At 41.2% G+C, this 16,497-nt stretch overlaps 1 protein-coding gene across 13 annotated transcripts in view; it reads right to left on the reverse strand.

Annotated features, from left to right (window-relative positions):
* The window catches only part of EPB41L3 (erythrocyte membrane protein band 4.1 like 3), an 86,723-nt gene that overhangs the window by 48,479 nt on the left and 21,747 nt on the right, over positions 1-16,497 (reverse strand). For all 13 annotated transcript variants that reach the window (XM_065398668.1, XM_065398664.1, XM_065398661.1 and 10 more), the window contains exon 3: positions 2,326-2,430. In XM_065398668.1, the coding sequence (XP_065254740.1) occupies positions 2,326-2,430 (105 nt within the window). The remainder of the gene's footprint in view (positions 1-2,325; positions 2,431-16,497) is intronic.

Below are 16,497 nucleotides of genomic sequence, written 5' to 3' on the forward strand. Positions count from 1 at the left end.
CAGAAATGCTGGAGCCGGCCCTGATTCCTTGAAGGGTTTTGTTGTTGTCGTAAGAACTTCTTAGATCACAGGAACCTGCAGACTAGGTTAGAACACAGGCATCCTCTGGCAGCATGTCCACTGACCTTTCATTAGCACACCAGGAGGCTCTTGTTGCTTAAACCTTGAAAGGCTGGAGGGACTGAAGAGTCTGGCCCTGCTTAAGTACACAAAGAGAAGGAAGAGGACATGAGCCTCTCCTCTATTTGTGCCCCAGTGCAGGAATCAGGCTTTAATCCATTGAGGTGTTCAGACATTGTCCCTTGCTAGAATTTCCTCCAGTGCTAGCTATCCAAAAGGGTGAGGTGTTCTGTGCAGTGCCATCATCCACACTGACCAGCAGAGCTTGTCAAGTATATGAGAGAACTGTACAAGACAGCTGTTGAAAGGATGGGGAACTGCCACTGCAGTGCATGCTTCCTGGCAGTCAAGGCGGAATTGTGGCTGCCTCACAATTCCGCTTGGGATATCTTACTGCAGCATAGTATCGCTAACCATTTCAGCAGGCGGCATGGTTTAAAATCCACAGTCTAGACTGCGTTGTACCTGTTTTTCTCTCTCAGATATTGGGAGGTTATGTCCCTGACCTTCAGCATTGTCTTAACCAATGCAAATTAATATTTAATATGTGTATAGTTCATAACAAAAGCAGTTTGTTAATCCCCTAGGAAAAATTCGACTTTCTCCAAGGGAAGATAAACAAATATAGCAAAAACCAAAACCAAACAAACCCCAGAACAACCCTTGCACCTTACCCCGCCTTCCCTTAATCAGCTGGCAGCTGCCCAGAATCAATTAGTCTGAACTCCAAAGTATGAGGCTACAAGAGTACAATATGCCACTACAATTAAGATTGCCTCAGGGTTTCTTTTTAAAGCCCTGTTTTCAGATACTTGTAACTCAGGTAACTCAGATGGAAAAAATTGATGTGGATTCTTATATAGCATAAAGATCTTCAGCCTGGAAGATGTTTTTTCTATGTTGGGGGGAGGAGTGAGAAGGGGGGGGGGAAGGATGAACAAGCTGTTTTTACATTGTAAAATTTAAAAATATATGTAGAAATTAAAAATAAACTATTGCTCTGACACTATCATGTACATGTTTTTTAAATTAATTATTGACTTATTCTAGCCACTTTTGTAAAGTAACTTGAGATCTATAAATGCTGAACATCATTATTATTAATAATCTGACAGGATTTCTAAATACACACTTATTTTGGCCCCACTTCAAGAAAGCATTACTGTTCAGGAAAGAATTTAAGCACATGCTTACCTTGAGCTTTAACTTAAAGTTAAGTACACACTTAAGTGCTTTCTTGAATCAGGATGGAACTAAGCACCTGTTTAATTGCTTTTTGCATCAGTGCCAAAATCCTCATTTTAAAAAGTCCATAAATATAGAAAATAAGGATTCTCACTAAGAGAGAAAACCATCACATACTTATATGAAAGCCTGTTAGGGGACTCTTTTATAATATACATTTTAACCAAGACATATCAAAAGGGAGTTAACAAAATACTTTAAAGAAATATTTAGAGGGTCCTTTGCTGCTCCTTATCTCATCTTAATGTGTGTACAATGTATACGTTGCATGGATCTTAGATCATCGTATCCCAGTACTAATTGAGCAATAATGCTCAGGTAAAGATAACACGAGTCTTGAAAGGGAATTAGCAGCAATAGTGAATTAACTTCTGCCTGTCTGTGTCACAACCTTAACATTAAATAAACTGTTTTTAGTGTTAAATATATTTATGAATGTAAATCTGACTTTCAAGGCAGTATTGGAACAAACCATACGAGAAAAGCTACATGATTAACTTCTCTTACATCATAAATAACCAGTGGTTTGAGCATTGGCATGCTAAACCCAGGGTTGCGAGTTCAATCCTTGAGGGGGCAATTTGGGGATTAAGTTGGGGATTGGTCCTGCTTTGAGCAGGGGGTTGGACTAGATGACCTCCTGAGGTCCCTTCCAACCCTAATAATCTATGATTCTATGATTCTAAGGCAAAAGTAAGACAGGAGAACATTGTTCCTGTTCTTGGGAGGCACAAACAATTAAAAAGGAGATGGCATTAAATAAAGATGCATCCTTTTGGAGGTAAAACTAAAACATCAGTTCTGGATTGATCACCAGGAAAAATAAAAAAAATCTGATGGCCACATATCTTATCCCATGCAAACTCAAGGTCAATGCCACTTAGCAAGATTCCAGTTCTGATGACTTTCATTCTACTTCCTTTTAATTCAAGAAAACCCTGGCTGATGTGTCTTTTTTACCTTTTGGTTTTCCATGTCTCTGTATGTTAGCCCAAAGTAGTCCTTTTCCAAAAGATTTAGATGTTCACATACTTTGTCAAACAATATTTGACCTCTGGAACGTTTCTATGGAAAACAAAAGAACATTTTCATCAATTTCAAAGTACAGCAACATTTAAATAAATCCTCTTTGGTATAATAAAGTTACAAAACCAATATTGATTTATCTTAACCTACACACCTTTCAAAACCATTGATTTGGAACTGTACAAAATCTGCTGAACTGGGCTAATTTGCCTCGGTAAAAATTCAGGTCTCAATGTGGAGTTAAAAATAAATCAATAGATGTAACATTCAAGTGGTAGCTTAGAAGGTTTCCTCTATCTCACAAATACTGGCACTTAATATATTCCGAGCTTACACTGCACTAGAACTATAGCCTTCTCTATATGCAACAGTAGTAACAAACATTGGTCCAAAATACTCCCCTAAGCGGGTTTGAAACCGGTGGATGATGGAGCAAAGGCATTTGTGTGGATTGGCTCCATGAAGTCCTCCTTTTATGTTTACGTATGGGGGTGCTCTGATCCAGCACCCACAGAAGTCAACGGAAAACTCCCATTACCATCACTGGGAGCTGGACTGGGTTAAGAAAGTGAAAGCCCAGGATTCTCCAGAATCCCACTGACATTTCTCAGCCCAGACTGCCTCTATGAGAGGATAGCTAGTTTTTTATGCTCATTTAGAACCTGGCTATCTGCTGAGATTGTACCAGTTGTGGTGATGGTTTTGTTATATGGGTATATGCCCCTTACGAAGTACATTGAGTCCAAGAGAGCCATGAGTTTATAGCAACTTTCAAATGCTGTAATTCTGAGCCAGATAAAACTGGTGACCTGGAGGGAACAGTTTCTATTAATAAACAAACAGCTGAAGTAAAACTGTTACAATAGTGAGTGATATTACAGTTCAACAGGCAACACTGCTAGCAGCATGAAACCTAAATCAATCAATTTTAAGGTTTATCAATGAGTATTTTATTTATCGATGAGTATTTAAGCTGTATTATGCTGCGTGAGAGCCAGATTCTCTGAGGCACTAAAGTGTCTCCTGTAAACTGTTGAGCACGTGCACCTCCCATTGAGACTAATGGGAGCGGTAAATATTCCACACACAGCAGGAGACGTTCAGCAAATTTTGGGCTGTATCTTAAGAACTCAAATTATTTCCTACTCTAAGCATAAGGTTTACAAGGCAAAAGACCTCTTTTTATGATCTGCCTGTGTGGCAATGCACACTCGTTAGTTATGCCTTGTTATGTTATTTAGTCATATCTAAAGTTCATACTACACAGAATTCAAGCAGCATTCTGACCATCATTTCATCATGTGTTACACATCCCTCAAAGCTAGACCCTTTGCAGAATCTTCTTATATTAAGCATGAATACTTCTGTTTCTTTTATTTTGTGTGTATATATACACACACATATATATATATACACACACACACACACACAATTTTGTAGTTTAACATAGATATAAGCGGAACAGTTTCATTATTAGTAAAATTCAACATGTATATAAGCAGAATAGTAATACTCTAGTACTTGTTGATATTATTTTCATTAAAATAATGAACATGACTAAAGAGCACTGTAGATATTATTTCAGTCTACTTCTTATGACAGTAAATTGTGTTTTGACTAACACGGAGTAAATTCATTACAGTCTGTCACTCCACAAAAGCTGGCCATTTAAAGTCTCAAACTGTTTTAGATTTGTTTTAAGTAAAATCAAACAAATAAACAAATGTGAATGAAGGCTCTTGTACAATTCACCATCAAGTGTTTGAGAAAACATTTTGGAAATAGTAAGAGTAGCTTGCACATTAACAACAACAAAGTAACACTTTACACTTACTTTACATTTTCTTCTTAAGATCTCAGGGCACTTAAAAAAAGGTAGGAAAAAATTATTCCTGATGGGGAAATGAAATGTTAAAGTGACTTGTCCAAGAACACACAGGAAATCTGTAGGGCATAGACCACAGGGGCCAGCTCCATCGCTGGTGTAAATTGGAGTAACTCCATTTACTACTATGGAACTATGCCTGCCTATGCCAGCTGAGGATTTAGCCCCAGGGCATTGTACTAGTCACTTGCTTTAAACAGCGACAGAGTCCTGTGGCACCTTATAGACTAACAGATGTATTGGAGCATGCTCCAATACGTCTGTTAGTCTATAAGGTGCCACAGGACTCTTTGTCGCTTTTTACAGATCCAGACCAACATGGCTACTCCTTTGATACTTGCTTTAAACACTAGATTAAATGAAGTGCTTGGCTATATAGCCACTGTTGCTATATACTGTCAAACAAATATTTAGTCTATTCCTCCAGCCAACAGATCCACTCTCCTAAAACCCAGAATTCAACAGATAATAGAAGTCGGCTGTTTTTTTCTTTAAGCTTTATATAGCTTTTTAATTACATCCAAAAGACAGAACCTACTACTGAGACACTGAGAAGAAAGGAAATCAAGACTTTCTAGCAGAAATCTGAAAACTATTTGGTTTGAAACAGTAGACAACAACAGGTTTTCTCCACACTGTTGCTTTACTTTTTAATATCAATCTAAATGACTAGATCTCTGTATGGGAGTAAGTGGTGGATTTAAATCTAGAAAAATTTGTCTTAAGAAAAATAATACGACGCAACTGTTATATTTACATGTATTTGCATTATGACAGCTCAGTGTCCTGTCATTTAAAAGTCATGCAAGGTGTCAAGGCTGATTCCCCACTCTGGCACTTTGAATGCAGAAGGTGGGGGCCTGCAAGGATTCTAAAAATTAATACTGGCCACTCTAGGCTTGTATTAAACTCCCAAGGTTACAGCTTTTCTCTGACCTTGGATGGGTAGATGCTGCCACCACTCAAGTGCAGAACCCCTTTGAGAGCCCAGGAAGGTGCACTTGGGAGATCTTTCCTGTGGTGTACCCTCAAGCCCTTTCACCCCCCCTCCGGGGAAGAGCTGAGAAAGAAAAAAGAAGGAAATCAGCTGTTGCCATCAGCTAATTAAACACCATGTGCACAAACCTCTTAAGACACAAAAATCCAATTCTGTTCTTAAAAAAGGTAAATTGTATTTTTTTTCTTTTTTTTATTAATAAATCTGGGAACTCAGGCTATTGCTAGATTTTATAAGAGCAATACAAGGATTAAGCACCAAGAATAGCTTTCTTGAGGTCCAGCTTAAAGGTTAAAAGCAAAACAAAAGCACCTGGGCTTAGCACAGAGGAGTCCACAAGCCATAAAGAAATAAAAGGGATAAACCTAATCGTGTCTTCCTAGACATTCCCTGATCTAGTTACATATCTGGGGTTTTAAATGAGTAGTTTCTAGGTATGATACTGAGGATTTTTCATACCTGGCCCAAAGCTTCTTACAGCATAACTGCTGCCCTGTCCCCTCTCCAGCAGGTAGAGCCACCACAGACAGACAAAAGGGGAGTATTTGTTCAATTTTAAGAAGTTCTAGCCTTCCCATTGGTTCTTTTTGCCAGGTGCCTACTCACTTCCTTTTACCTATGCATTGCAGTGAGACTTTTTAACGCTTTAGAGGTAGAGCAATTAGAGAACAGCTACAAAGAGGGATTTTATAGCTACTGGCTGGCTAGGTGTCCATAAAAGGGAGATACCCCCATCTCCTTTCATTTATCACACAAGGTCAAAACTGAAGCTGTTTCAGCTGGAGGAGCCATGCAGTTGCAGCTTTGACAAATAATACAGAGCAGCTGCAAGTTAAGGTATTTTAAAGAAGATGTGTGTGAATGGAAATTGCCTTTAATGTGTAGCTATATTGTACAATAAGCATAAAAATAAGGCAGCTAAGGTACTGTTAAAGACCAAATGTGATCTCTAATCACTTTTATTATTGAAGTGTCACCCAAAAGCCCTGATCAGGGTCCCACTGTGCTCAGTGGGTACAGGTGATGAAGGTAAAAGCAATAAGTTTGGCTAGCTATGTGCAAAATTGGACGGTTCATGTTTTAGCTGTTATAAAATGCTCTCTACTTTCTCTAGCCTTTTTTTTTTTTCCTGTGCAGATACCCTATACCTACTCAGGAAATCTCCACAGCATTGTAGCTGCATCGGAACAGAATATGGCAAAATCTGCTTCTTGTTACTCTGGCAGCTGCTAAAAAGGATGCTGGAGAGTGATATGTACTACTGCAGGGAACCTTCTTATCCCAGTGCATCTGATGTAAACCTGTGATGAGGAGGTGGCTAAGGGAGGGGCCTTGCTGGGATGACATTCCTACCTTCCCATCACATCAGTGCCTGTTGGTATTAGGATAGATGAGCTTCATATGTCAAACCCTTCCATTGCCCCTTAGTGCCACAATCAGATCTTAATGAGTCGCTGTAAATTATCTCACGCTATATGTCTGGGTACTTATATGGCCCTTGTTATACAGTATATGAATGAGTTCTGGAAGAGGTGCCACCACCTATGTCAGAGACCTCCTGCTGCAAACAGCAAGAAAAGAGAAAAGAAGACACGTGCTTCCCACCCACAAGCCACAGCCAAAGAATTTGTGCAGATTTGCATAATTGTTCATATATTTCCAAAAATTCCTGTATACATTAGGGCTGGCCATAAAACAAGAACCCTGTTTAATAAAAAATGTTGCGCTTTTGAAATCTGTTTTTGTTCCACACAGGAATGAAAACAATACCTTTCAAACTTTTCTTATAAATAAAAAATAAATAAAAAAAAAACCACAACAACAAACCCATGAGAGAGAGAGACTCCAGAATAGCCAAGGGGTTATGCACTCAACTGGGATGTGGGAGACCCAGGTTCAAATTCTTGTCTGATTTAGAGTTGGTATATGAACTTGGGTCTCACACTGCAGGTGACTGCCCTAACCACCAGGCAGGACACACACCTTCTCCCCTCCTCTCTTCCTCCTTGTTCCCCCATACCATGGGCCTGAGAAACCTCCCTGATGAAAACGTCATTGGGAAAAAAAAACATTTCACTGACAAATTCCCAACCAGTTCTAGTATACAAACACCATTAGAGGCGTGCACCTTCCCATTTGAAAATTATGCTAATGTGGGGAGATAATTGCATATATAGATGGGACACAGTGTTTTAGTTACGTGCCATATATCAATGAAACAAATAAATAAATAAAACTTCCAGGCCATTATTAATTAATATTTTTTTGCAGTGCCCAAAGGTGTGGTAGGCACATTACAGCACAGATAAGACATGGTCTTGCCCCTTAAGAGGGATAACAAACTGGAGGAGAAGAGAGAGGAGGAATGACAGTGGGTACAGCAACAAGATCACAAAGCTTCTCAGTTTATGCCATAATCTAATATGATGCCTATCATCTATTCCCTGGTGATAAGCCCCAAGAAGTAAAATAATGGGAGGAACAATTGTCTGTTAGTAAGACTCATAACTTAATTCTCTCAATGCCAAAAGTGTCAGGCCATTCTCAGCAATCTGTACTGATGTGCTTGGCAGAATCAGAATGAGATCTTAAGTCTGTACACTGGAAAGTCATGGGTCAAAATCTTCCAATTTCCCTGTCTTCAAAAACATTTGCCCTCTAATCCAAGAGATCACCCTAAACAATTCAAACATAACAGCGCCCTCCTCAACACATTCTCAAACACATTTCAAACATGAATGGGATTAAATGAAACATGTGGCCATTAAAAGTCACTGAGAAAAATATTTGCTTAGAATTAGTTTGAGCGAGCGAGCGATAGAGTATATGAGAAATCTAGATTTGGATAATATAAAGTAGGAGAGAAGTTGTGGGGTAAAAAGATAACTCTTCAGAATTGTAGTGCCAGGTCTATTCAAAACATACACATACTCTGCTCTCAGAATTCATACGAAACCCACAATTCTCACTGACCTGGGAACCAGAAAAGGCAGTAAATTAGTCAAGCTTCCTAGTAGAAAGGGCTAAAAGCGGTAGACTTGGCAGGTCTGCACTTGTGTCAGTGATTCCCATATGCAAGGGAGAGGAGAAGATGCATCTTTTCTTTGTTACCCCCTTTTCTATTCTTGGATCTGCACCTCTCCCTTCTCAAGCTCCCCCAACTGGCTTCTGCAGATCCTACCATGATAGACAGCCTGCCTCTCCCACTCTGTTCCTTTTTCCTATCCTACTTTAGCAATCCCTACCCACCACTTCACCTCCCTTCTCCCCGGTCACTCTAGCTTCCCTCCTTACCCCTCTCCAGTTCCCTCTTCTTCCCCTGACTGCTTCTCCTCTTTTTCCCATTGTTTAAGAGCATCCCCAGCTGCCACAACCCTCCTGACCCTTCTCCCCTTCCCTGCCCTATGAACACACTCCCTATCTGGCTCCTAGCCACTGATTTCTTCACCCCCACAATATTGAAGAGAGAGGCTGGAGTGAAGGGACTAACAGTATGAAAAATAATGGCATAATATCCTGGTTAGTTAAACAAATTTATATTCTCTAGGTACGTGTCCACTGGGAGGAAGTTATAGAGGTTTGAAATTCTCTTCAGCCTCTCATACCACAGTATTCATCCAAGCCATTACAAATACACACACACTTCCACTCCTCACATTTCAGCAATAAAATATGAGACTGAAGTAACACATTACTCATCAGACATGAATGAGAAACCTGAAAATTAAACACTTCAGCCTAGCATTGTATGGATAACAGGCTTCCTATCAAGCCAATTATTCTCACTTGTTAACAGCAGGGTACAATCCCTGATATTTCTTAGAGCAGGGAAATAAGGAGGAAGTTTTTGTTCACTTATGTATTAAACCCATGAACTGCATTGTATTCGACAAGATGAAAGGACGTAACAGTGACATAGTAGAAAAAGCTTTTGTATATTCTTTTGTTCTTTATACATTATGCCATTCTAGTCACCAAAATAAGTATTGTGAATTATCCTCATCAAATTTACACTAGAAAAGCATTTTATTTATTATAAATCTATGAATCAATGACATCAGGGATGAATGTTATTTGTTTAGGGTAACATCCACCTTGTACTAGTTTTTTTTTCCAGGCAATTGACATGGGGACAGTGAGTATTGAAACTCTCAATGAACAGGCAGCCAAGTTAAGACTTCGCAAAAGATAGATATTCTGGAGTTGAGAGGTACAAGAGGCCCTCAGGAAGCTAGCCAAACTTTCTATTCTAGCTGAGAATGCTAGCAATAGTTTTATGCATCTTGAGGGCAATCAGAGTAAAACCAATTCAGATTCCTTCTTCTAAGAAATCCCAAATACATGGAATCTGATCCTTCAAAACATGTTTCTCTTTATCCTTGCCCCACTATCTAATCTTCTTCCAGATTCTGGCTTACGCCATGGTATTGAATCTTCTCCTGGGGGAGTGAAGCAAGTTGAGCCGATTCCTACTAGTTTTTCACTCAACCCTTGCTCTACAGCACCTGGGTTGTCAAACCAAAGACTACTGAATTGGGACAAGATACTGCATCTTAGTGAAAGTCTACTGAGGATGGACAATGAACAGAATGGTCCACCATTGCCTCCAGCAGAAAGAGATGCCATTGGCTTGTTGGTCATGCTGGTGCCGTGAGGATCACAGAAAACGTCTCTCTTCAAAACTTAGGAGGACTTAAGGTATAATAATGGGACTGGTGAGAGGGCAAAAATATAGTCAGGCAGAAAGCAGATTGGGTGCCTTCTCTCAGTTGTACTGAAAAGGTCAGGCTGAGATGGCAGGGAGCAGATTATGGCTTCTCAATTCTGAGGGCCAAGGTGCCGCTTTAATTTCTGCCCTGGCATAGGGCCCATGGGACAGGCATGGCATAGCGTAATATACTCCATCATACTCAACAAGGAGTCCGGTGGCACCTTAAAGACTAACAGATTTATTTGGGCATAAGCTTTCGTGGGTAAAAAACCCACTTCGTCAGACTAACACAACTACCCCTTGATACTTTCCATCATGCTCCTTTCCCTTCCTTCCCAGATACATCCCCTATGGGGTGGGGATGTGTGGCTGGCACTGGACCGCCTCTACAAGCTTTATGCCAGTGGGAAGTTCCCCGGCATTGGCACAGTTAGCTTTGTCATGCCTCTCCTTGTCCTCGCCCTCCCCTGACAATCTACTATTAGTGTGGAGAGCATGGTCTGCATAGATGCCGTCTCTGCTAGATTTATCCCAGGGGGAAGTTCCCCTATGTCAGGGGAATTTCATGCTGGCCATTTGTATCCAGAATCCAGCCCTATACATTCACACACCATTCATATTTGTATCTACATGTGTGTGGGTACAGTCACTTAAGAGTTAATTACTCTTACTTCTATATACCTGATTGAGTAGTAGAGTGGCAGGCTACCCCCTTCCTCTATTTTTAATTCACTGCTTGATTTACTTTCCCTTTGCAGATGTATCAGATATAGGGTGAGCAGGTTAGAAGCACAACACAACATTCTCATTTTCTTAGAACTTAAAGCTATTACAGCGGCCAAAGTGCCACGTTTTACAGTGAAGCTATTTTTGCATGCAATGCTGCAGTCTCATGTGTATACAAAATGCTGAACAAGGAGGACAAAAAGCCACAGCCCACTGCAGCAGGCAAGGAATGTCTGTCTTCTGAAGGCAATTAAAAGTGATCACATTCAGCACAAGTTCTATAGGCAAGGGGGAAAAGCGAAGATGGAAAAACATTACAAAAGGCTAGCTATAAATGAATTTATTTTCATCACTGGTGCCCATCTTCTCCCTGTACGATAACTACAGGGCCAGGACAAAACAGAGTTCAAACACACTCTTTCTGTTCATCGGCCAAGGAGCACAGCAGTGCAAATAAATACTGTGGCTATGGGCATTAATTTTAAATTGAAAATGTGTGTGTGTGTGTGTGTCTCTCTCTCTCTCTCTCTCTCAACTGCTGGAAAGTTGCCAATGCAGCCCTTAGAGTCAGAATTAGCACGAGTGACTTTTAGGTTGTTTATTTCAGCACACAATTGTTATAAAAATTACAGTGGCCATGACCGTTGGAACAAAGACACAGATTAACATCATGCAACACTGGTAGAAATAATTGGATTTTGAATTATTTTGAGGTTATCTGATTCTCATTCCTAATTTGCATTTGCACTTTCCAGTGGATCTTAACAATATAACTGTGTGCTTACTCTAATCTTGCATAGTGTAATATGTTTTGCCATGTGGCAGTACAGACCTTTTCCATCTCCTCTCATTCGTTTCAGTGCAGGTCTACTGACCATTTTTTCTTTCACAATGTGCCTTATGGAAAAGGTAATATTTTACCGTAATACTAATTTATAGTTTTAATCAATCCCACTATTTTAATTGGAGTTTTGTCTGAGTAAGGAGGACAGGATTCGGCCCCATAAGTTTTATAGGTTATTTTCTTATAAACTTTAGTTTTTGCACTGCAAAAATCGCATGGTAGCCTCTTCACAATCTTTTTGCTAATCAAAGAGAGAAACGGAAAAAGAGTGTGTGTGTGTGTTGCAATATTGCTGTAGTCCTGGTTGGGCCCATAATATTAGATGGGCAAGTTTGGTGACATATCTTTTATTGGACCAACTTCTGTTGGTGAAAGAGACAAGCTTTCAAGCTACACAGAGCGGAGACCGGGAGAAGAGCTCTGTGTGACTGGAAAGCTTGTCTCTTTCACCAACAGAAGTTGGTCCAATAAAAGATATTACCTCACCCACCTTCTCTTTCTAGTGTGGATTGAAAGAGAAGGTGGGTGAGGTAATATCTTTTATTACCCCCCCCCCATCTCCCCCAGGGCTGGCTGCAGGCACCAGCGCAGGAAGCAAGTGCCAGGGAAGATAATGGAGCAAGTAATTAAGGAAATCATCTGCAAACACTTGGAAGGTGGTAAGGTGATAGGGAACAGCCAGCATGGATTTGTAAAGAACAAATCATGTCAAACCAATCTGATAGCTTTCTTTGATAGGATAACGAGTCTTGTGGATAAGGGAGAAGCTGTGGATGTGGTATACCTAGACTTTAGTAAGGCATTTGATACAGTCTCGCATGATATTCTTATCGATAAACTAGGCAAATACAATTTAGATGGGGCTACTATAAGGTGGGTGCATAACTGGCAGGATAACCGTACTCAGAGAGTTGTTATTAATGGTTCCCAATCCTGCTGGAAAGGCATAACGAGTGGGGTTCCGCAGGGGTCTGTTTTGGGACCGGCTCTGTTCAATATCTTCATTAACGACTTAGATATTGGCATAGAAAGTACGCTTATTAAGTTTGCGGATGATACCAAACTGGGCGGGATTGCAACTGCTATGGAGGACAGGGTCATAATTCAAAATGATCTGGACAAATTGGAGAAATGGTCTGAGTTAAACAGGATGAAGTTTAACAAAGACAAATGCAAAGTGCTCCACTTAGGAAGAAAAAATCAGTTTCACACATACAGAATGGGAAGAGACTGTCTAGGAAGGAGTACGGCAGAAAGGGATCTAGGGGTTATAGTGGACCACAAGCTAAATATGAGTCAACAGTGTGATGCTGTTGCAAAAAAAAGCAAACATGATTCTGGGATGTATTAACAGGTGTGTTGTGAGCAAGACACGATAAGTCATTCTTCCGCTCTATTCTGCTCTGGTTAGGCCTCAGCTGGAGTACTGTGTCCAGTTCTGGGCACCGCATTTCAAGAAGATGTGGAGAAATTGGAAAGGGTCCAGAGAAGAACAACAAGAATGGTTAAAAGTCTTGAGAACATGACCTATGCAGGAAGGTTGAAAGAATTGGGTTTGTTTAGTTTGGAAAAGAGAAGACTGAGAGGGGACATGATAGCAGTTTTCAGGTATCTAAAAGGGTGTCATAAGGAGGAGGGAGAAAACTTGTTCACCTTAGCCTCTAAGGATAGAACAAGAAGCAATGGGCTTAAACTGCAGCAAGGGAGGTCTAGGTTGGACATTAGGAAAAAGTTCCTAACTGTCAGGGTGGTTAAACACTGGAATAAATTGCCTAGGGAGGTTGTGGAATCTCCATCTCTGGAGATATTTAAGAGTAGGTTAGATAAATGTCTATCAGGGATGGTCTAGACAGTATTTGGTCCTGCCATGCGGGCAGGGGACTGGACTCGATGACCTCTCGAGGTCCCTTCCAGTCCTAGAATCTATGAATCTATGAACAAGCAGGTGTTTGGGGTGGCCAATGGAAAGGGGTGGCATGTCCGGGTCTTCGGCGGGTCCCTCAGTCCCTCTCGGAGGGAAGGACTGGCCGCTGAATTGCCACCGCAGAATGAAGCGGTGTGGTAGAGCTGCCGCCGAAGTGCCGCCAATTGCGGCTTTATCTTTTTTTTTCCTTTGCTGCTTGGGGCGGCAAAAAAGCTGGAGCCGGCCCTGATCTCCCCCGTGCTCCACCTTCCACAATTAACCCTGTAGCAGAAACATGCATAAATCCTTAGCTGGTTGTCAAAAATACTCTGTATTTGGTGTAGCGAGCATTCCCTCCTCTACCACTTCCCCTAGCAGAAAGATTTTATTCTCTACAGTAGGTCACTCTCTGAACTGTTGATTTCCATGACAGTCTAATGGCAATACAATTGCACTCGTTCTTTCCTCAGACGTCAGAGGTCTTATACAAAAATTGGGACCAATCCTGAAAAACCTAGTCTTTACTCTCATGATTAGTTATAGCGAAGTCAGTGGAACTAGTCACGTACAGACAAGTCTCCAGGATAAGGGTGATTGGGGATTGGTCCTGCCTTGAGCAGAGGGGTGGACTAGATGATCTCCTGAGGTCCCTTTCAACGCTGATATTCTATGATTACTTTGGTACTATCTAAGTGACTCCCAAATATTTAAAAATTGAAACAATACTCTTCTTTCACACACTGTAGAAGAACTATCTCAATTAGTTTACATTTTTTGTTTACTGTGTGTGTGTGTAGATATATATATATATATATATATATACCCCGAGAGAGAGCGAGAGCGCGAGCGCTATGACAACTGAATTTTGCAGTTAGTTTCAAATGCAATGAAGCCATCAATCATTCATCTCTCTTTGGGAATTAGCTCCATTTTCTAATCAGAGGTGTCTAACTTGTGGTCTTAAATTGGAACCCTAAAGGGTAACCATGTTAAGAAGAATATTTGTATTTGATTATGAACTAAGGAGGGGTTCAGTGGGGAAAAAAAAGTATGTGAAATTGAGACAAAACCTACTTTTCCCATTTCCTTACTGTTTTTCTACTTTCCCCCCATGTTGGGGAAATCCCCATCAAGAGATTTGTGGATCATTTCCATTTCACTTTTATCATCTGAAGAGTGCAAAGGGAACAGAATAGGGCAGAGAATCTACCCCAAAGTACTGATGGAGCATCTTGACCTTTTTGAAGTAGGTTTAGCCATCAGGCTGAAAAAGACAGCCCCACTGCTCAAGATCCATCTCTTGTGAAAGTTCTGTCTCCTGCACGTATAAGCTATCCCCTGTTGGTTAATGTAGCTGTCGAGAGATATTCTGGTCTGGGAGGCTTGGTGTGATCTCTCAGATTGCTATGGCCAATGAATCCCATGGAGAGTTTTGAATATTAGGGCAGAGACCCTGAACTGGATTCTGCACTCATGTGTGTTATATATACACACACATAGAATACCTACACAATTCAGCACACCGTTAAAGGAAAACAGTTATTTTCTTACTCCCAATAATGCCTTCATATTTTCAAATATTAACATTTATTTAAATCAAATGAGAGCAAAAGCCAATTTTAACAAACGTACCTGATCCTTCGGCTTGCACATGCATCGCTTACAGGTTAAGGCATAGAATTTTTAAAAGCAACAATGTGATTGAACTGTTGAATTTAGGTTCCTAAGTCTCTGAGGTGCTTTGTGAAAATGTTACCTCAGGGGTACCTAACCCCAAATTTGACATACTTGGAAAATACAGCATTCTGATAGAAATATCCAATGGATTACATTTTATAAATAGCTCACCACTCAGTCACCAAAAATTTAAAATCCAAGAAATCATGCTAATGTTCTACCATAAAGTGGTAAAGCCTACTAAATCAAAATTCAAATTGCCATCTTGCAAAGTCTGAGGCAGTCAAGTATACCTTTACACATGAGTAATCACACTGAAGTACAGTAACTCCTCACTTAAAGTTGTCCCACTTAACATTGTCCTTGCTCCTCCTGCCTCCCTCCTGCCCGGGGCAATCAGCTGGCTTGCCGCGTTAGGGAGGCAGGGGAGGGAGGAGGAGCCTGCGCGCTGAGTCCTCGCTCCTTCCCCCTCCCTCCTGCATCCAAAACGCCACAAGCCAGCTGATTGCCCTGGCAGGAGGGAGGCAGAAGGAGCAAGGACTTGGCGCACCTCCACTCCCTCCCCTGCCTCCTGCCGGCGGCAATCGCTGGCTTGCGGCGTTTTGGAGGGAGGGGGGAGAAGCGAGGACTCGGTGCGCAGGCTCCCCCTCCCTCCCCTGCCTCCCGAACGCGGCACGCCAGCTGATTGCCCCGGGCAGAAGGGAGGGGAGAGGAGTGAGGACTCAGTGCGCCTCCCCCCTCCCTCCCCTAGGCGGCAATCAGCTGGCTTGCGGTGTTTAGAAGGGAGGGGGAAGGAGCCAGGACGCAGCGAGCGAAGTAAAGGGGGGGGAGGAAGTAGGGGGAAGAAGAGGTGGGTCAAGGGTGGGGGCTTGGGGGAAGGAGTGGGCGGGCTGAAGGTTGAACCCCCCGCCTCTGGTGCTTGCAGAGTAGGGAAAGCTGCCCTGGAACCTAACCCCCCTCCATTTACATTAATTCTTATGGGGAAATTGGATTTGCTTAACATCGTTTCACTTAAAGTCGCATTTTTCAGGAACATAACTACAACGTTAAGTGAGGAGTTACTGTATATAAGCACTGAGCCACCTGTCTCTTTCTACTGCAACTGTTATCCTTTCAGTTTCATAATCAAACAGATATGCAGACTACTGTAAATAAATGTTTATGCAGATATGTGCTTCTCTTGGACCAGCATAAAATTCTAAGCTCAGTTTACAACCAGTTACACAGCATGTATAAAGAACTTTCTGCCAATCTTTTAGGCTCCTAATCTGAAAAGATTCATCATAAAATGAGAGAGAGAGAGAGAATAAACAATCAATCAGTTTTATGGTAGTTAAAAATGAACATTAATTTTTCAAGTAAA

This window comes from Emys orbicularis, chromosome 2 (genome assembly GCF_028017835.1).
Source record: "Emys orbicularis isolate rEmyOrb1 chromosome 2, rEmyOrb1.hap1, whole genome shotgun sequence".
NCBI lineage: Eukaryota > Metazoa > Chordata > Testudines > Emydidae > Emys > Emys orbicularis.